Genomic DNA, 23359 nt, shown 5'->3' on the forward strand with positions numbered 1-23359 from the left:
AAACATGGATTTTAACCATTATGAGTTCTGTAATTATTATCATTCACACATCTTTTAACCACATCCTTACATTTCTAAAAACACCCTTCATCCATTCTGAAAAATATGCATGCAAAATTTTACAATAAAAAATAGTTAAAATATGGAAATAAAACTGCAATAAAAATACTAAATTTATATTATTAATTTTTGAAAAGTGAATTAAAAATTAGAGAATAAAACTGCAATAAAAATATTAAATTTTGAAATATTAGATATGAAAAATAATTATAAATATTTAAAAGTAGAGATTAATTTCTATGCCATTATGATGTAAAACATGTGCATTCAATAAGATCATGGAAAATAACTATTTTTAAAGATATTTTAGTAAATAACCTAAAAAGGTGACATCATAAGGTGATTTAATTAGATGCATACGTAAAATAGTTTTACACTGTCAATGAATACAAATTAAAATTTTAAATGTAATGCAAACAACATTAATTTTTAAGATGAATTGAAATAAATAATTAATAGTATTAGATTGAGAAAATTAAAAATTCCACTAATTTTAATTTTTTTAATCCAATAAAGCAATACTCACTTTATTTCATAATAAGTATCACTTTAATAAAATAAATTATTTCAAAATAAATGTAATTTTTAAGTTTCAGTGTAACTTAAATTATTATTTTTCAATTGTATTTCTAATTATTATTATTTACATATATTCTCAATTATTGTTATGTAGGTTATTTTCAAAACATCAGTTTAACTTTACATTTGTGATAGTAAAAAATCAACAAAAAATTATTAAAGATAATTTAATAAAATAATTATTCTCTTTTTAATCTTAATTTGTGTACAAAAATTTTAAACGATACTCTTTGCGTTTTACAATTAATTAGAGACGCAATCAAACTTAGATCGTCGTACAAGCTAAATATAATAATTTATATTTATATTTAGCAAACATTTGTAAAGTAAATTTTCATATAAAATATTTATAATTACATTTTTTTAGATAAGTCATAAATATTTTAAAATATTACCTACATTAAAAATTTATCAACATATGTAACATCTTATACTCATTAGACTAAAATCATCTATAGTTTTATTTAACATACATAATTTATTGTTAAATTTATACTAAAACTTTTATCGATTTTTTCGTTGTTTGCTAAGATTCAATAACTCAAAAAATAATCTTATATTCAATTTTTTTTTTAATTTATAAGAATCAATTAGTTAAAAAATTTATCAATTTTTAATTTATATGTCAAATACATCAATTTTTGTTAACTAAGTTATAACTCAATTATATCTTATAAAAAAATAAAAATAAATATTAATTTTAAAATAAAAGAGTTTTAAGTGTAAATGATGCAAAAAGCAATAAAAACGCTGCACTGAAAAATAAAAACCTTGCAGCAATAATATTTTTTGCTTGAGACATCAGAAATGCAATGTTGCTTGCCACTGGCTGGTCACTCGTTGTTATGCAGCAGAATTTAGAAATATATAAATGATATAATAATGGTCACTTTGCAACAAAATAAACTCTAGTATTAGAAACCTTTCCAAATTTCAGCAGGGGTCTAAACCCTGTACGCACTAACGTGTCAGTGTCGATTAACCAAATTTTTTAATTAAAATTAATATTATTATTTTTAATTATATCTTCTTATTATAATTATTGTTCCGTATATTACTTCCAAAACATGGACTTCACTTTACATTTATATGGAGTGGTTATTTAATTTTTCAATATTGAACTATCGGCAAGAAATACTAGTAATAATGAAGCCGTTATCAGTGGCTTTATGTGACATTTAAATTTGAGGTTTTAAAAAGTAGCGAAGGGCATTTCATTGGTCATATCTGAGTGTCCAATTCTCGTGAACTATATAGCGAGCCGAGTGATGACAATTATAATATAGCAGCGTCTCTTCAAACAAAAATTCCAACAAGAAAATAGGTTGATGAGACTTTGATATGATTTTACAAACACGTGAATTAATTAAAAATATTATTATTAAAACATAAAAATAATACAAATACAATAATGTTATTTAAGATTTCTACATAGATACCAGCAAGAAATTTATATTATTACACGAGTAGGATGTGGTTAATATTTTATAAGTATTTTATTTAATTTTAAATAAAATATCTTATTTTTTATTTTAGATAAATATTTGTTGTATGTTTTATACTTATCAAGTATATATATTTGTCTTGTATTTTTATTTACACCAACGTTCCGTTGTTTTTTTAATATTTATTAATGTTAAATATTTGTACAGTATTTTTCTAATGTATCAATAGAAATTATTTTTATCATATTTTTTAATGCATTATTTATAAATATTAATTCTATATTATTTTAACATTTGTCTGTGTTTTTTTTATGTATTAGTGATAAATATTTATCTCGTGTTTTTTTATGTAATAATTATAAATATATATATATTTCTTTTTTTTTTCAAATATGTCTTCTGTATTTTTTTTAAATAGTAATTTCTCAATTTTTAACTTCTAAAAACCAATTATTTTTTCCTTAAAAACCAATTATTATCTCCTTAAAAACCACTCTTTTTTTGTAAAAAAAAAAAAAAAACTTTACTTTAAGGAATGAAATTGTCATTTTTATCCCCTATTCTTATAATAGTTAAAATTGAAGAGGGTAATATTGGATATTTAGTAGTGCTTTACTTTATTAAATTGATAGTTGATTAAAAATGTAATAAACAAATAATAATTTTGTTAAACTAATTTTATTAATTAATGGTACGTCTTATGCTATTATAAATCCAAATTAAAATTAATTATTTGGAAATATGTATGTAGTAATAATTGAAATATATTACTATAAAAAAATAATAATTAAATTTTCATTGAAAATTAAAAATAACATTCATTTTAAAATAATTTTTTTAAAATTAAATTTGATTATGCAATAATTTTTAATCTCAATTATCCTATAAACTAATTTTTAGTTGCTCGCTAACAACTAATTGAATCAAAATTTGTGAAAAAATAATTGAAATATAATTTATTAAAAAATTATCTATAATATTCTAATTTATATATTATAAAAAATTAATAGATCATAATAATATAAACTAAATACTTCTATTTTTATTAATTTAATTATCTGTTATAAAATAAATATGAGAGACACACATCGATATCATGCGTAATAATTATCATTCATATTGTCGACAATAACATTCCACTTTACCTCTTAGTTCTTATACTGCCGACCTAATTGATTAAAATCATCGTAGTTGGTCTTCGCTCTATACCTAATGTTCCATCTATTGTAATTAATAATTGATCATCTAAGACATGCTCAAACAAAAAGATTATAACTATGGTCATATTTTAGCGTGGAAGTATGATAAACATATAGATATGTATATAAACTAAAATCTACTATATATTCATTTATCAACGATATTAAAAATATATGAATTTGTTTTTTCATAATTTTTTATTTTAAATAATCTCTAAGCAATCTTGAAACACGCACAAAGAGAAGGGCAAATGACAAACATATGTTAGTTTATGGTTCTTCTCAATTTGAATTTATTATGTGTTAAACGCTGTTCATTTGAATAAATGTGACCATTTATGGTGTATCTAATATATTAAAAATTATATATTTAAGATGATGGTAGTTATCATTATTCTTCAATAAATTATCAATGACATTTGCTCATATTTGGATCAATATCAATCAATTAATCATGTAATTAAAAATATAATTAATTTTATTACTTAATTAAAATATTATTTGATAAATTATTAATATAATTGAATAAAAATAAGTGTTTACACAATAATATTAAAATATAATAATTAAATAAAATATTTAATATATATTCCAACACCGTATTTTTAAGTTTATGTACATATATCAAAAAATTAATAAATTCATTTAATGTGTATTTTTTATTTACAAAAAGTCTAAAACAACCAAAGTTTGTGGGGAAAAAAATAGAAATGAAGGAGTACTTTATATTACTTTGTTTATATTTATAAACACTTTTTAGTACGTATGCTAAGAAAAGTAAATAATATATTTAATATTTTTATTTTATATACAAATGTTTTTAAAATATTATTTTATATATAAATGCATTTAATTTTAGTTTTTCACTATTCAAGATCTTGAATAGTATAAGTTAAGAGTATGGTCGTAAAAATTAATAAAATAATTTGAAATAGTTTATATTTAAGAAAAATATTTGTTCTTCTCTTCAAAATTTAGTTATATTTAGAGATAGAGTAGTATTTAAAGAGAAAGAAAGATAAAAGAGAGAAAGAGTAGACCCCAAATACTCAAAATATGGTTACATTTACATTGTGATATTCACTTATAAAATAAGTTTTTTTTTACAGAGTGTGTTAGGTTGGAGGTATGAAAGATAAAAGAGATGATATAATATTTTTAAATTTTTTTGTTTGATTCAATTTTTAAGAGGATAACAGGAAAAATTCTATATACTTAAAATATTATTAAAAAAATTTCGACCTATCTTTAACTAAACATAAAACCATTAAAAAAAAATTATCTCTCCTGCTCTCTCCTCTTTTGAACTAAACAGATATCTATTCTCCCCTCTTTAAAATATATTTCCTCTTCTATGTCGTTGAACCAAACTGAACCTTTGAGATTCTTTTGCATTAATTAATAAAAAATCACAAATGTACAAAATTGGCTTTGTGAATTACTAGCTACTAAAAACTGTTATAAATGCATGATGAAATATAATGACTTAAAAGTGCTTACCTTGAAAGAAAAAAAAACAAAATTAACACTTATTTTAGAACAAAATTTGTTTGTTAAAGAAGAGTATATCACGCTCAATTCGAGTTTTGGTGGTTATATTTGGTTAACAGTAGTGCTATATATGACGAAATTTTTAGTCAAAATTATTGGAAGTACATTTTGAACACGTTTTGGGCTTAAAATTCGGTTTTGTTGCGAAACGTCGTAGAAAACTAATCACACTAGACAACGAATCACAGTGCTCGTGATATTTCCTCTCGCAGTATTTAGCATTTTCCTTTGAGAGGGAGATGGGAGATAGTGTGTTTATTTGATTCGCAGTTTAACAAAGTACAAAATGAACTATAACGAATCACATAAACACACTATGTTCGTTTCAGAGGGAGATGGGAAGAATATCACTTTATCTTAATGTATGTAGCTATGCTTTTTTGTTGGATTTATATGCACTTGTTTTTTTAACACTCGCTTATTTCATTGTTTCCTTTTTCATATACGTACTGAATTAATACCACTTTCTAGCCAATGTTTACATTTTTTTACTTCACTAAATTACTCTTTTATTTTTTTTAAGTTTTATTTTTGTCGTTAATTAATTTTCGTTCACTTTTAATCTTTTAACTATGAATTTATTAGTCATTTTAGTTATTTCTATCAATTTAAATAAAAGACTGTGAAGTCTAACTACTTTGGTCTTTTTTCAGATCTTGTTAATTTTTTTTGTTGTGAATTTAAGTTTTTTTAGAGTTTATTAAATTTTTCATGGAATTATGATTTTGGATTTGAATGTCATATATATGTATTTGTTCTTGTTGTTTTTCTAAGTTGGGGCTCAAAAAGAAGGATGAAAGTGACTCAAACATCCAAATTGACATACTTATCTACTTTTGATTAAAATTGACCGAAAAATTTAAAGTGATTAACAGAATTATAGTTAAAGAAATAAATCAAAACAAAAATAACGTAAAAAACTAAAAAAATATACCAAAAAAGAATAATTTAACCACTTTTATTTTATTTTTAATATTTATGTTGTTTTTACGAATATTCTGTCCTCTCTTTTTTCGTGTTTCTTCCTCTCTCTCTCCTTTTTTTTTCTTTCTGTTTTCCCCAAAAAATTATCTTATAATTTATCCACCTTTTCTTAGTGAAAATTGAGTAAAATATTAAAGGTCATATTCTTATTGTATTTTTACATATAAAAATATCACATTCTTACACTCTAGAGGAAAGTGTTAAGATAAAAGTTACAGAGAGAGAAATGAAAAAGTGATAAGGGAAAAAAGAATAGGAACAAAATTCCGAACTTTACTTTCTTATCATGTCTCACGTTTTTGCTTGAGCCACCACATGCATACCCTAAGGGGCCACATGAAAATGTTTATGATTGGTAATTGTGCCCAAGATTCATTAGGACAAGTCCATGATCACACACCTAGCTAGCTAAATTGGATTTTTTATTATGCATTTGGGAGAGAACTTAACCAATCAACATAAATGGGCAATCTTCATTTGAAGCAATAGAAAAAATATCCTAAGGTTCTTTTTCTCCTATCATATATAGTCTCACAAACATCTTCCTCCATACCCTGCACTTCTAAATAAGGCTTGCTTAATATCTTCAGAACTCAACATTGTCCTTCTTTCCAATTCCTGTTGCATAACAAATAACAACTCATTACCCAAATTAAATAGTGAATAAGCACTTTAGTCCCTAAAAAATCATTTTATTTCGCCAATTGTTCACATTTATTTTTCTTAGAGATAAAATTGAATTAAGCTGAAAATCAACAATTGAATATCCAAAAAACAATGTTTATTAGTTCTAACTAATGTACCTCTGAGCAAGAAGCTTGCATTCTGAAATCATTGAAACAACTAATAACACATTGTTGAATCTCAAGTCCTAATGCTTCAAGTGTGTTTACTGTGGATAACAACAACCCTGGCTTCCCTGCACAACAAATTTCAACTCGGGTGTCACCGCTCCTCTCCACCTCAAACTGCAAAGAGTATTAAGAAATTTATTTAGAGTTCAATTCATGCTACTAACATTTTCCTATAAAAAAATTGAGAAAACTAAAATTAAAAAATATCAATGCAGGACTAATTAAGGACTTCACCAATAAACAATAAATAACAATTTGATCCTTGAACACAAATTAATTTCAAAAGAGTGATGGAAATTCATTACCTTAGGAGAATTTCTGATCAAGATTTCATTTTGCTTTACATCATTGATAAAGCTTGTCATGTTTGAATCTAGTTCAATTTCTTGTTGCAGATTATTGATTTTCTCCAAAAGCTCTTTCATGTAATCAATAGTATCTCCAAGTATAGCTGTTCTGTCCATCTGTCATATATATATATATCATCAATTCAACCAAACAAAATTACATCTCTGCTTAATTATGAGGACCACCAAGAGACTTTGACACGCTAGACAATTCATACATATCATGAACTTACCTTGCTTATCTTAGGGACAATTGCTCTTAGCATCGAAAGTCGATCATTTAATCGCTTTCTTCTTCTTCTCTCGGCCATTAGATTCTTCGATGGTTTTCCTTGAAGTTTCTTGGATGGATTCTTTCTTTCCGAACTCGAACTAGTGTTGAAAACCGGCATTTCAGGTGATTGTGTTGGCTCCATTTTGCATGTTGTTTGAAGCTCCAAATTTTGAAGCTCTTCACCAAGCAAACATGGATCCTCTTCTGCAATCATGGACAATGGAAAATCTTCTTGAGAAATAAATGGAGCGTCGAGGAGTGTACTATTATAATATGAATCAAGAATTTGTGGTGTGGTTGAAGATTCATCAAGTAATAAGGAACCATCGATTTCATTGAAAGTGTAACTATATTCATTAATGTCGTTGAAACTTTGAGGAACTTGTTGAATACAAGAAGAATTTGGTAAATAAGAAAATGAGTTTTGATCAAAAGAGTCAAAACTCAAATTATTATTATTATGACTTGATGACAAGAATTGGTAATTTTCTTCTTGACTTGGATTTGTTTCATATGTTTCTCTTCTTAGAGCCATTAATTCCTCCATGAAATTCTCATCATAGAACTCCATTTTTCTATCTCAATGTGACCTTGTGCACGTGTATGTGTTGTGAAAATGTTGATGCTAATTCTTTAAGAAACACCCTTTTGAGAGTATTTAGAATTTGAGGGAAAGAATTTATAGGGGAATACAGCAAGGTTTCTGGCATTTTGCATCATTATTATAATGTAATGTTTATTATTATTTTTTTTCGTTTAATTGCAGCTTTTAGTCATTTTATTTTGACTAATCACTAAATTGATTCTTCTATTTAAAAATCCAATAATTTTGGTCTATTATTTAAATTTTTTAATTAAAAAATAATAATTAAATATATTTTAAATGTTATGACATACAATCTCGTGGTATAGAAATATTTAAATATATTAATTATTTATATGTTATTTATTAAATTATAAAAATAAATAATTTTAGAAGTTGAAATTAATTTTTTTTTAATTTTTATTATAATTTTATAAATATTAATCATTAAATATTATCATATCATATATTATATCGTTTAAAATATATTACTTTATAATTTTTCAACGAAGAATTTAAAAGAGATTAAAATTATTTGATTATAAAATAAGAAAATTAATCTCACTTAATAAAAAAAATAAAAGAACTAAAATTACGATTGATTTTAAAATTAAAAAAAACTAATTTCTTTTAATAAAAAAAATGATGGAGTTTTATTTTTATGTAATATATTGTATATAATGTTGTATTCATTAGTATTGTCTATATACTCTATATAGCCTAAGACTTAAAACGGAATCTGCTTTACATTTTACAGCGGTTTATGTCTTTTTCACCGAAATTTCTGCAATCAAATATACAAACTATAGATTTAATTTGGCATTTTCCTATTAAACTTCGACCCTCACAACTGTCTGGAAGCAAACAGGATTAATATTATTTTAATAAAACCTGCCAGGTTCTTTGTATGTTTAAAAAGTTTTGTTATAGTAATTGTTGTAAACAAAATAGAAAAACAAACTCTTTGTCCTGTCCATCATTGTAATTTAGATCACATCCTTTGGTTGTTAAGGTAAGAAGTGACTCTTCTTATAAAATATTTTAAAACTATATCTTTTATTCATGTGAGAGTTGAGTTGTTCTCAATTATCCATTCGAGTAGACTCTTATATCATTTTAAGTTTTATATTGAATCTGATTTATCTTTAAAAAATCAGCTTGTAAGATGAGGGTATCATTATTTATAAACTATTTTAAAGTTCTATCTCTTATTCGCGTAGAACTTTAATTTTTTCAATGAATATTTCAATATTAAAATTGTCTAGAGAACATTTTATTATTCATTATAACCCTAGTTAACTCAAGAGATTAAGTATGCACTTTCGTGCAAAAGATACATGTTCACACCAAAACTCTCTTTCTCTCAACCTTTTGAAGAAAATTTCACATGTGTGCCCCACTTCACAATGGCTCCAAAGTTGGGCTTAGCTCACAAAATTCAAATGAGTTGTTGATCTTGTTTTGTTCATTATATGCACTACACCACTCCTATATGTATTAATAGTTTGATGAAAATAATAGAATGTTTGTCCAATAGAAAACCAGAGTAATGCTAATTTTGTGCTCTTCATTTTTCTAGTTCTAGGAGTGAAACCATATGAAGCTATAAGTATGGAACCTCTATTCTCTCTCTCCACCTGGTTAGAGTAGGACATAACATAACATATGCTATACGTCTAAAATATTATATATTTATGTATACGAATAAAGAAACAGTGTAATACAAAAACCTTACTATAAGAATATATATTCTAAATTTGGCGTGTATACATTTGGTCTCTACTACTTGTAGGAATAATTAAGCAATGTCATAGACATTTCCAAGGTTACCCTTTTGGCTCTGTTTAATTACTAACGACCAATTAGGGGTTCATTAGTCTTTTTGTTCTAATTTTGGCTCTATAGCCTTATGATTAATTTCTTAATCGTAACTTGATTCTGATCCATCCTAATCCACTAAATGACAATTAATGTAGTGGTATTGTTCTTATTATCGCCGTTGTAATTTTCAGTGGTTTTTTCTTGGTAGTTAATTAAAGCTCTATAGCTAGAAACATGAATATCCAAAAACAAAAAATATGAAGCGGGCAAAAATACATATCCTGAAATAAAATGGCAATTGAAAAAATGAAGCCATTTTTAAATTATGACCATCATGTGAAGAATTTAAGACACGTTGTCGAGCTAATTAAATTAATTAATAATCTACATGTAGTATTAGTAACAACTAATTTGAGCTATGACTATGATGGTGGTAGCCTTATAGCAGAGGGGTGCTTGTCAACCATATATGTATAAAATAATAATTGTATATGCATGAAAACCCACACACCATTTTTTTTTCTTCCAAACTTGCATATGCACAATTAAGTGGCCAAGTATAAAATAATTAATGGCAAGAAATGGTTATAAATTACACAAGAAGAAATGGAAGCTCACATTGTGTGGAAGTCATTTATTGGGGGAATTGTACTTTTTGCAATATGCATAAGATAGATTATTGTCAATCCGTTTAGAATAGGCATCTATACTTGTTTTTTTATGGAATAATTAATTCAATAATAAAGACTAAATGAAAGAATCTTTGATCCAGTCAAAAAATAAAATAGTGTACAACATAAATATGTAAACATTTTAAGAGATAAAGACATAAGATGAGTGTGTCATGTGGTGAATGATAAGAAGAGAGAGATATATATAAAATAGACATACAAGAATTTAGAACATAAAACTATCATTGCGGAATTAAATAAATAGAATCATTTTTAAAGTATATATTGAAAATAAGTTTAAGTATAGTGACCTAAAGGAAATTGAGAAGGCGATCGCCCAAGGTCTCAATTTCTGAGGATGATTCAATTTTTTGTATGTAAATATTATTAAAAAACAATTTTATATAAAAAATTATATACAAATGTTTTTTTTAAATTTTTATTTAGCATTAAATTGATAGATTATTATTTGATAGAAACTTGAAAACATGTCCTAAACATCTTAAAATTCACTAAAATGTGATGATTCTTATGAACTTGATGGTAAAAAACTATTTGAAAGAATTAAAATTTATTTGATAGTTTTAATAATTGAATATAAATCAAGTTATATAATATTGAACAAAATTATTTTTCCTATCGTTTTTGGTCTTGATCCATGTATGTATTTATTGTAGAATAATATTAACTTACATATTATTGTTATAGATAGAAAATTTTCGAAATTGGAATTATGACTGGATTGTGATCAAAGCAATTTTTTTAAATTCTTTTTAATTGTGATTGAATTATATATTTATGATTTTGCCAAAAAAAATAATATTTAGATAATCATAAATAAAAAATATAAGATTGATTTTGTTATTGAAATTGAGAAGTTACGGAGTGTAACAATAAAAAAGTATCGGATTTAATTTCACATTTAATAAAATATTAGTAATATTAACATTAGTCTTGTTATTCACATATTTCCATTATTTTAAGATATTTTGATATGAATTTTTTTTAATTTAAATTTTTTTTGAAAGTTTATTTAAAAACCTGTTAATAAATTTATAATTTAAAACAAAAAATTTTAATAATAATAATAATAATAATAATAATAATAATAATAGTTGTAGTAGTAGCAGAAACAGTAAATTAATTAAAAAATAATGATGTTATATATTTGTATTAAATAATTTATTTAGCTTTAATAGGCAATGAGTATCGGAGAACTCATCTGTGATGTCATTCAATATGATTGGTTAGAAAAATAATTTAATAACACTAAAACAGATTTTGCTTTGTCATAAAGAAAAAGATTTTGCTCTAAGCGACAGTACTTACAAAACGGATGAGAAGAATTTTAGTGGTAAAAGTTTCACGTTCAGATTTGAAATTTAGATAACAACTTTATCTGATTCTATGACTTTTCTGTGTCTGCAAATTTCTCTTGGCCGCCATGCTAATTGCTATGCACCCAATGATTAAAGATGAAAGCCAATCATTACCTTTCCAAATAACTCACTAAAAATGTGTCCAGTGAACAAAGTTTGCCTCCTCTATCAATGTCATATCTAGAAAGGAAAATAAATAGTCTATAGTTCAACAGGTATGAATTAAGGAATTGAGAGTGAAATAGTTGAAGTTTAAATTTGGATGAAAAACAAAATACTAATATTTGTTTATAGAATAATATTTACAAAAGGAATTTATTTCAAAAAAGACTATTACATTTAATTATTTTATTCTTTAATATAGGTGCGGTATGTATAAGATATAAATTTAATAATTATCTTAAAAAATTAAATAAATCAATCAAATATATAAATTTTGTAATAAATATTTTGACATAAAATTATTTTTTTTGAATAAACATAAAATCAGTTTACTATTTGATATTTGTTTTTTTATTTATGAATATTTAACTTTTTTTAGAAGGAATACTTAATATTTGTTAAATTAACAACAACAAAAAATACATATGCAAAAATATATGATTTTTTTTATGAAAAAATATATTTATTAATTTAAATTATAGAATACATGATGCAATATAAATTTAAATTTGTTAAAATATAAAAGATGAATTAGCATAAAACGACACCATATATAACATAAAATGATAAAATATCTAAAAATAAGATAAAATTATTAATTAAAATTTGTAATCAAATCAAAATTATTTTGTCGAAACAAAAACAAATACGATACCAAAACAGAAAAAATGTTATACGGAGATGGGAAAAAAAATCTACTCAAACGACAAACTCACAATAAAAAATACAAAATATATATATATATATATATATATATATATACTAAAATCATTTATTTATATAAAATGAAAAAAACAAAATATTTTAGAGACTATTCTAGAAAGAAAAAAAATGTTAATAAATTATCTTTTTATTTTGACACACCTTATTAATAGTACTCTATTGCATTCAATTATTATTATTTACTTTTTTAATTCATAGGACTATTTTATAAAATTTAATTTATACACGCGTTTGTTTTTGTCAACTTAGATACGCGTTAAGAATGAGAGAACGTTAACATTGAAGCTAGTGAAACCGTATTCATCTCCAAGACCATTGGCATTCATGTATTTGTTGGAAATGGTAGTGTAAAAACCGAACAAAATTGTTTTCAATTAAAAGAATTTGGATCATATTTGGCTAAAAAAGTGCTTTAAAATATTTAATATTAGATGTCTAAAATATTGGACATCAAAAGTTTTTTTAACTTTTTATAGCTTCAACCTATAAAAAATTACCCAATATAACAAAAATATCTCCATCTAGCTTTGCTGTAATCTCATATACTATTAAGACTTTGACTACGCATACATCGAATTCGGTTACTTGGCTATTCGAGATTGAAAGTTGTTTGGCTATTAACTTGAAATTTTATACTAACATGTGTTATCAATCTAGTAAAAAAGCTCAGATTCTTTAATTGATTTAACGTATATAGTTTTGTGTATGATTTTAAAATCCATGAATTTAAAAATATATTATTGAGAGAGTTAAAAAAATTGAAATTGACTAAAAATATTAATTTTTCTAAAAGTTTTTGTTACATTCTAGTAACTTTGGTGCTATTGTATAATTTTTTTTTGGTTTCTTGCAAGTGATGATACAACGAAATAATGAAAACAGATAAATAATATTATATTACTTTGAGGTCGTTTTTCCTTTACACCCTTAGATCATCGTTCATTGATCTTTATCTAATTAATTTTGGAGCGAATTTAAATTGTTTGGGGTATAAAAACAAAATTATTAAATAACTTATAGAACCTCTCGTTTTCATGTGAGTGTGTGTCTGGGAGTCGTTACTTCCATTAAAAGCTTCAGCCGTTAGATTTACAGTTTTGTAGGTTAGAAGATGTTCGCTTGATGTAAATATTATTTTGATTTAATTTTTATGCGATTAATTATCTAGTAAAAAAAAGGGGAAATGTCTAGTTACATAATTATAAATTGTGCTAACAATTATAACAAGGTAATTTATTAGCTTGTTTTTTAGTTTCACAGTTACTCTTTTTATTATTGTTATACTGCCTTTTAACAACATAAGATTGTAACCTAAATTTATTCTCTATTTCCTCTTCCTCTTCCTCTGTTTTATTACGAAAACGTTAACATGGATCTTAATGTTAAGAAATCAAAATCTAAAGAAGAAGTTTTAGAATTTGTGTGGTCAATTTTTTAAAACTTTAAAAATTAATCTTATACTATTAATAATAAAATAATTAATTATCTACAAGTATTATCTATTTATTGTAATTCAATCTATCTACCTGCTCTATTAATTACTAGGTATGCATGCAACAAAATTTGCCTCCGATTCCTCGAGGAAAATATGCCCCACTCTTTATTGGAGTTGATATTTGGTTTCTCAATCCCCCATCTAAGGTTGGATTTATCCATCTCATCTATATATATAAAATAATAAATTTTAAAAGTTTTATTTATTATAATTAATATAATAATAATTTTTTGACAAAATAAAAAATTATATTTTTGTAAAGAGGATTAAAATTTATACAAATATTAAATAAAATATATATATATATATATATATATATATTCGTTTAAATTAAACAGAGTAACTGATTAAATAGTTATTTTTGAATCTATATATATATATATATATATATATAATAATTTTACTACTGGGATCAATTTGGATGTAGATGCGGATCATTTATTATGTGGTAATATATTTGCGAGAAAAGTACTTGGATACGGATCAATAATTTCACTCACTCGGGTTTCATATGTACGTACAAAAGTACTTGGAGATTTTTGTGGTACCTATTTTAAGAAAAATTTACACATTTTAAAATGTATTAATTACTTATTTTATTTTTATACCTCTCTTAATTGTTTAATAAGAGTAAAGATATTTTATATACTTTTATTATAAATGTCTTATTTAAGTTAGGAGTATTTCTTAAAAAATAATTAACTGTGTTGATTTAAATGATAAAACATAAATGTCATCTACTAATAGTTAAATGAATTGAGATACAATAAATATTAATGATATATTAATTAAAAAAATTAATTCATTAATAATATAAAAAGAAAAACAATTTGAAACAAATAAACATTATTGCAAACGAAATTATTGCGAGAAAGAGTCTGTGGATCTCTCCATTTTTGAAGAGCATCGATATATGTTATATATATTTGAAACAGAAGAATAATATGTGGTAATATATTTCACTCTCTCAAATAACATCTGACATCATTTACAAATTATAATTATCAATTCTCCTATATATGTATATATAGTTATTCAATTGGTAACTCCTTCAAAATTTCTATTTTTGTATATTTTCTGTTTCATGTGCAAATATTTTGAAGCAAATAACATTGCTTTTAAATGTTAAATGTGATGCTTTTAAATGTTAAATGTGATTCAAATTGATTGATAATTAGTTAGTCAGAATATAGTTAGAACTTAGTTAGAAAATGGTTAGAAGTTAGTTGAGGTTGTTATAACTTGTATAGTAAAAAATTGCTTCTATAAAAGCCATAAGTACCAATGATATAAATAATTTTTTTTTTTTTCCGGACGAATTCTAGATTGTTAATCATTCTCCAGATTTCACTCTTCAGATTGATAGTCAATCTCCGTTTTTTGAAAATTTTCTTTTCTTCTTTTTCTTCTCAATTTCAAGTCCTCTCAATTATACAACTTGTTCTAACAATTGACATCAAGAGCTTAGGTTATAATTATTGGGAAACACGAGTGCAAGTGTGAGGGAAATAAAAATTGGAAAACACAAGTGTGAGTGAAAGAAAAGAAAGAAGACATGAATGGAAGAGGATTTCCAGCGAATTTGTCAATTCTTGATGGGAAGAATTGGGAGAGGTGATCTGCATCAATGAGATCGTTGCTGAGAGATCAAGAAGTGTGTGAGATTGTTCAAGATGCATATGAACAACTTGGTGTGAATCCAATATAAAGACAACAAACAACTTTCAAAGATTGCAAGAAAAGATATTGCAAAGGCATTGTTTTACATCCAGCAAAGTGTGGATTCAAACAACTTTAAAAGGATTTGGAAGGCGTCTATATAAAAGGAGGCATGGGAGATATTGGTCAAGTACTATACAGGTGGGGAAAATGCCAAGAAAGTGAAGCTCCAAATGCTAAGAAGGCAATACAAACTATTGCAGATGGAAGAAGAAGAAGAAGTTGTGGCAAATTACTTCAATTGTGTACAGATTGTTGTTAATCAAATGAGAATAAATGGTGAATCATTAACTGAAGTGGAGATTATTGAAAAGATTCTTAGAACATTAACACAAAGGTGTGATCATATTATGGTGGCCATTGAAGAATCAAAGGATCTTGATAAGATGAAGACATAAGATTTGCAAAGCTCTTTTGAAGCTCGTGAACTGAGAGTAAGAGAAAGGTGTGCAGCAACTCCAACATCTCAAGTACAGGCTCTACAGGCCCAAGTTAGCAAGAAGACCAACCAAAGTGGTAACAACAACAAGAATTTGAATGGCAAGAAAAAATTCAACAAGAAAGGAATTCAATGAACAATTGTAAAAAATAGGGGCATTTTGTAAATGAATGCAGATCTAAGAATGTTCAAAGAGAGGATGATGAAGCTCAAATGACAGCTGAGGATTCAGACTCAGATAAGGTGTTGTTAATGGCTACAACAAAATCAGATGATGACTGCCTAAAGCAGTGGTACCTTGACATCGGTTGTTCAAATCACATGACTGACCATAAAGATTGGTTTGTAAGCATTGATAAGAAGGTGAAAAGGGAGATCAGATTTTCAGATAACAGTTCAGTAACTGTAGAAGGAGTAGGAAAAGTGTTGATTCAAATGAGAGATGGTACACAATCATTCATATGTGATGTGTTGTATGTGCCAAACATGAAGAACAATTTGCTAAGCCTTGGACAATTGCTTGAAAAGGGGTATTCTATGAAGATGGAGTAAGGTGAAATGAGATTGTTTGATAGTTCAAGAAGACTGATCTTGAAGGCACCACTGTCTAAAAATAGAAACTTCAAGATTGATATCTAGATCAATGAGAGCAAGTGCCTAGCTGGTGAAGTCAGGAATGAAGATTGGTTGCGGCATCAGATGTTTAGACATTTAAATTTCAGAAGCCTTTAAATGTTGCATAACAAGAAAATCGTGCAAGGAATTCCAGAAATTAAAATGTCAAAGAATTTGTGTAAAGAATGTTGTCAGGCCAAACAACACAGAAACTCATTCAAGGCTGAAGTACCAACTCGATCTTCAAGAATGATGGAGATAATCTACTCTGATGTTTGTGGTCCCTTTGAAGAAGTATCAATAGGAGATAATCATTACTTCGTATCATTCATTGATGATTTTACAAGGAAATTTTGGGTATATCTAATCAAGATAAAGAATGAAGTACTTGAGATACTTAAAAAATTCAAGATAGTGATTGAAAAACAAAGTGGTTTAGTATGAAAATCGTCAGAACATATGGAGGAGGAGAATATAATTCTCATGAATTCCATTCTTTTTGTGAAAAAGAAGGGATATTGCATGAAGTAAATACACCATACACTCCCCCAACATAATGACACGACTGAAAGGAGAAACAAAACTATAGTCAACATGGCCATGAGTATGTTGAAAGGTAAGAAAATGCCTCATAGATTCTGGGGGGAAGCATTATCAATTGTAGTGTATATTTTGAATAGGTGTCCAACCAAGAGACTGGGCACAAGGACACCCGAGGAAGCTTGGACTGGAAGAAAGCCAATTGTGAATCATTTGAGAATGTTTGACTCAAGAGGATGGCACTTAAAAATAAGTGAAGCCAACTCGAGCAGTCCAACTAGCCCATACATATGAGCTAGCTTCATCAGTCCAGCCATCAGTGTAGAAGTAGTGGGACTTGATGAAGGCCAGCCTGCAGGAACAACAAGTCAGCCAATTCTTGAGTATGTGAGAAAGTCTAAAAGAGCTAGACAGCCTTCAGTCAGATTGCAACCATGTGAAGTGACATATGACTCAACCATCAATGTAGATAGATAATTAACACATTTTGCTTTGTTGGCTGAATCAGAACCAGTAAGTGATGAAGAAGCTTTGAGTGATCCTAGATGGAGAGTAGCAATGGATGAGGAACTCAAAGCCATAAAGAAGAACAAGACATAGGAGTTGATGAACATGCCAGTGAACAAGAGATCAGTTGATGTGAAATGGGTCTATAAAATAAAATTGAAACATGACGGGCATTTTGCGAGGTACAAGGCCAAACTTGTAGCAAAGGGATTTTTGCAAAAACATGGGCTAGACTATGATGAGGTATTTGCCCCAGTAGTTAGAATTGAAACAGTAAAAATGGTAGTCTCAATGGCTAGCTACAAAGGTTGGTATATGCATCAGTTGGATGTTAAATTAGCCTTCCTCAATGGATCATTGGAAGAAAAAGTGTATGTAAAGCAACCACCAAGATAAGAAGTAAGAGGCAAGGAATACAATGTATATAAGCTGAAGAAAGCACTATATGGTCTGAAGCAAACTCCTAGAGCCTGGAACAAGAGGATTGACAAATTCCTCTTAGAGCAACAATTTGAAAAATATATCAATGAGCGTGGAGTTTATGTTAAGAAGAGAGCAGCAACACCTGCACTGCAGATATGCCTATATGTAGATGATTTACTGTTGACTAGCAACAATGAAACAAAAATTCAGAAATATCAGAATGGAGAAGAAATTTGATATGATTGATCTAGGCATGATATCATATTTCCTTGGTATTGAGTTTGTAATCAAAGAAAATGAAGCTTTTATTCACCAAAAAAAGTATGTTAATGATGTACTAAGGAGATTCAAGATGCAAGACTACAATGAGGCTGATACTCCATCAGAAGCATGTCTGGTCCTATCAAAAGAAGGCAATGAGGAGCTGGTTGACCCTACAACATTCAAGCAATTGGTAGGATCATTGAGATATTTATGCAACACACGGCCAGACATAGCTCACAGTGTTGGACTGGTTAGTAGGTACATGGAAAAACCTAGAACATCTCACTATTTGGTAGCTAAAAGAATTTTGAGGTACATCAAGGAAACAAGTGAGCTGTGACTGCACTATGCTAAGAGGCAGGCTGGAATTGAAGCTGGTTTGATTGGATTCACTAATGCAGATTGGTGTGGAGATAAAGATGATATGAAGAATACCTCTGGCTATGTTTTCATGATAAATGAGTCACCAATCTCATGGTGTTCAAGGAAACAAAACATAGTCACATTGTCTACTTGTGAAACTAAATATGTGGTTGCATCAATGAGAACATGCCAAGCTGTGCGACTGGCAGAATTGAGACTGAGAAGTAATGATGTAGTGAAGATGAAGATAGACAATAAATCAGCTATAGACCTAGCAAGACATCCAAGTGTAAATGGAAGGAGCAAGCACATATAAACAAGATTCCATTTTCTAAAGGATTAAGTAATGAAGGGCATGATAAAGCTGGAACACTGCAATACAAATGATCAAAAGGCTGACGTTTTAACAAAAAATTTGAAGAGGGTGAAGTTCCAAGATATGATGATCAAACTTGGATTAACATCAAATTTAATCACTTTGAATTAGGGAGCATGTTAAATGTAATTCAAATTGATTGGTAATTAGTTAGTTAAAATATAGTTAGAAGTTAGTTAGAATTTGGTTAGAAGTTAGTAAAACACTTTTTCTATAACTTGTATAGTAGAAAACTGCTTCTATAAAAGTCATAAGTACCGACGACATAAATATAATTTTTTTTTCTGATTGAATTTCAGACTGTTAATCATTCTCTAGATTGATAATCAATGTCCGTTTTCTGAACTTTCTATTTTCTTATTTTTTCTTCTCAATTTCAATTCATCTTAATTATACAACTTTTTCCAACAATAAATAAAATTCATTTTATTATCAAGATCATTATTTAATGATTCTTTTAAGAATTATGTATAATTAAATGTATATTTATAACGATGGAGCAACTTACCCACTAATGATAAAAAATTCTCTCATTAATTGGAAAATTTATTCGAGTACCCCATCTTATTCATTTAATGATTTGATAAAAGATTGAGATTAGTACAAATAGTATTAACAATATTATGTTATTGAATATAGAATTAGCTAGATATTAAATTTGGAAGAGAAAGTGGCATTGGTGAAGCAGACACGAGAAACACAAAGGACAAAACTAATGTGACTGAAAATGAATATAGAAGGTGGTGTGAGAAAACCGCGGCAGTTTTCATCCCACCTCCCCTATACAAAGTGGTATTCTTTAAACCAATGTTTTTTTTCCTCTTTTCCATGGTTTCATAAGATTCAGCTTAATGTGACAGCCCACAATATCTTATTTCTGATTCTGAAATTGCACCAAAACCACCAATCTATTTTTCATCTCCAAACTTTTGTCTTCTTGTGCTTTGTTTGTTAGTTTTAGCTTCTGGTTGGTTCTCTCACTATTAAAATTCATTTTTATTTAAAATAGTTAAATATAAAATAATTTATATTTAATTATTTTTAAATAAAAATTAATTTTAACAATAAATTTATTATAAAAATTATTTTTGAATTCAGAAATTATAAATTCTAACTTTAAACTATAATCGATTTTAAAAGTAGAATTAATTATATTCTAATAATGTTCAAACAAATTAAAATTAATTATACAATTTTAAAATTAATTTTAATTCCTCTAAAAAATAAAATAAAATATATATTAGATGATTGGGGTCCAAAATGCCACGAGCCATCTATTATATATAGTGCTGTAAAGTAATAAACTTTTTCTCAAGAAGGTAGGTCCTTCTCTAGCCTTCTTGTTCTTGATGTATAATTGATAAGCAATGGTAATAGTACTAATATAAGCCTTACACGTATCAATTCATGAAATTATTACGCTACAACTATTGATTTATTTGTAAAAAATTATCAAAATAAATTATATTTTTAATATAATATTAATAATTTTTGTAGTTGTAAAAACTACTTGCATAACTTATAAATTAATATATCTTTTACTTTATACTTAAATTTATAATAATAACATTAAAAATATTTTGGTAAAAATATAATTCTTTTATTTTATTTTTTGATATTTGTGAAATGCTTGGATAGATTACTTATGGTGGGACAAAGGGAGGGAGTATTTGAAAATATCAAACTAATAATTTGCGTGTCCTTTTTTTTTATTTTTTTTTATCATCATATATATTTGAAGGCACATCATCATGTAGTTTCACCTATAACTATAGTTAGTTCATAAAAAAATTAAATTAATATTGAAATTAATTCTTAAAATTGTAGAACTGTATCAATTTAATTTCTCACGTAATTAAAATTTAAAATAATTTTTGAAATTATAAAATTTTAATCAAATTTATTCTTCCATTGATATGTACAAGGACTAGCTAAAATAAAATTAAGTTGGTAATATAAGAGATTAATATAAAATTATGCAAATAATATTATATATATTTGTTAATAGATTTTGATAGATAGACTAATTTTATTATCATTTTGTAATCCCAAATCATTTTAGACAAAATGAGTCTCAAAAATGGTTAATGCATTTTGAAAAAAATAACTAGCTAAAAAAGAAGAGTTTTTAATTAACCCACATGTTTAGAGAGTTAAGCAAGGTAAGATTAACTTGAATTGGTATAGGGTCTAAAACCCTATATGACTAAATTATATATAAAAAAGAAATTCAATATTTATATTTAATTATTATTAGATCGATACACACCTCAGATACCAACCTTAATGATGACAAAAATATATCAATTGACTATTCGAATTAAGTTCGATAATTTAAAAAAATCATTCTATACCTGGCATGCACAATAATTAAAGCAACAAAATAAAATCTAGCCATTACTTTTTTCTTTTATGCATATGAACTCAAGAGAGATTGAATATGCATATTATTACTATATTATTGTAAATATGCAGAATTGAATTCCCACTTATATTTTTCAGCAAATTGACACAACAAATTAAGCAAGTACGTGGTAACTAATCCACCAATGTTGGAACTCAAAGCTGTTAAAATTGGAAGAGTAATATATATATACTTACACCACAAGATAGTAAATTGATTAAGGATATTTTTGTAAAAAGATAATCATATAGTAATTTAAAAATAGATTTATATTTAGAATTTTATTTTTTTTCAAATGTAATTTAAATATGGGGAGATCAATTATATATATGGTCTTCTCGCATATCTATGACTAAATCACCAAACCTACTAATTTTAATTGCTTGACCATAATTCAGTGCTTGTGTTCAACTCCATGCAAAATAAGCGACTATGTTGGGTCTGTCACGCTACAGTATAATCTAACCTTTGTCTTTTATGAATGAAAGCAATTTATTTTTCAAGATAAATATTCCTTTACATTTAATTATTATTAGATCGATATATACCTAAGACACCAACCTTAATCATGATAAAAAATATATCAATTGGTTACACAAAGTTCGTATAAATCAATACCAAACTAATGCAGAAAATCATTCTATACCTGGCTTTAATTAAAGAAATAAAACAAAATCGTTATTCGTTTATTTTTTTGTTCATGTATCAAGAGAGATTGAATATGCATATTACTTATTACTATATATCATTGCAAATATCTGGGAGAATCGAACTCCTATAAGGGATTTTCAACAGTACAACAACACGGTTTGGACTTTGGAGAAACCATTTTTCTAATATAGTAATCCATCCCACGGTAATTGTTTTATTTGCGATAAAAAAAATGTCTCAAATTAATTAACACTTTTGATTTTTTACATTATATTAGATACTTAGTTATATTTTTTTTAATTGCAGTAATCTATAATTAATATTATATATATCATCTTCAATTCAATATCTTCTGCATGATAAATACGTTAATATTTTATAATAATAATTTAATAAAATATTATTCTATCTCTTTTAATTATACATGTATAAAATATTCAGATAGATGGATTGTGAGATGAATGGAGTATGAAAAACTAATAAATTGAAAACCATGCACGTACCCTACTTGAACTTTGACTATTAGCGATTCATTAGTTGTCTTTTATCGAAACTAGACAATCATGTTGGATTGGATGTACAACAGCTAGCATTGATCAAACTGTATCTCCATGTCAAATTTATGTGGGGGAGCTTGTTTTTCATAAGCAGTTCCAGCATTTTCAAACACTAAAGACAAATCAAATTGATAAAATCTAAACTATACCATACTCAACATATATAATCGACCAATATATTATTTACTTTTTTTTTTGTGACTAAATAATGTCTACTTGTTAATGACCAAAGAGATTCTCTAACGCGTATTCATGCTTAACCGTAGTAAATAGGAATCAATATTCATATAAAAACATATATTTTGTTGATCAAGTAGTTTAAAGAGCATAATATTAATCATTTTAGCAAACGGTATAAATGAAAATGACACACT

At 26.3% G+C, this 23359-nt stretch overlaps 2 protein-coding genes across 2 annotated transcripts; one reads left to right on the top strand and one right to left on the bottom strand.

Moving 5' to 3' along the window:
- Window positions 1-6071: 6071 nt before the first annotated feature.
- On the bottom strand, window positions 6072-7951 carry LOC101489960 (transcription factor bHLH93-like). The gene is made up of 4 exons (XM_004501003.4): window positions 7253-7951; window positions 6978-7136; window positions 6622-6786; window positions 6072-6436 (listed from the first exon to the last, which is right to left on the bottom strand). The coding sequence occupies exons 1-4, from the start codon at window positions 7862-7864 to the stop codon at window positions 6350-6352; spliced, it is 1023 nt and encodes a 340-aa protein (XP_004501060.1). The 5' UTR covers window positions 7865-7951; the 3' UTR covers window positions 6072-6349.
- Window positions 7952-16049: 8098 nt separating this feature from the next.
- Window positions 16050-16837, top strand: LOC101514276 (uncharacterized). The gene is made up of 2 exons (XM_012715976.1): window positions 16050-16183; window positions 16462-16837. The coding sequence occupies exons 1-2, from the start codon at window positions 16050-16052 to the stop codon at window positions 16835-16837; spliced, it is 510 nt and encodes a 169-aa protein (XP_012571430.1).
- Window positions 16838-23359: the final 6522 nt, after the last annotated feature.

Source organism: Cicer arietinum, chromosome 5 (genome assembly GCF_000331145.2).
Source record: "Cicer arietinum cultivar CDC Frontier isolate Library 1 chromosome 5, Cicar.CDCFrontier_v2.0, whole genome shotgun sequence".
Classification (NCBI taxonomy): Eukaryota; Viridiplantae; Streptophyta; class Magnoliopsida; order Fabales; family Fabaceae; genus Cicer; species Cicer arietinum.

Excerpts from the sequence above, each read along its gene's own strand:
- LOC101514276 (XM_012715976.1), top strand. The coding sequence starts at position 16,050 with ATGGAAGAAGAAGAAGAAGTTGTGGCAAATTACTTCAATTGTGTACAG. Across the intron at positions 16,184-16,461 it reads CTTAGAACATTAACACAAAG|ATCTAAGAATGTTCAAAGAG; the intron begins GTGTGATCATAT and ends AAATGAATGCAG.
- LOC101489960 (XM_004501003.4), bottom strand. The coding sequence starts at position 7,864 with ATGGAGTTCTATGATGAGAATTTCATGGAGGAATTAATGGCTCTAAGA. Across the intron at positions 7,137-7,252 it reads TTGTCCCTAAGATAAGCAAG|ATGGACAGAACAGCTATACT; the intron begins GTAAGTTCATGA and ends TATATATGACAG. Across the intron at positions 6,437-6,621 it reads TGCAAGCTTCTTGCTCAGAG|GAATTGGAAAGAAGGACAAT; the intron begins GTACATTAGTTA and ends GTTATGCAACAG.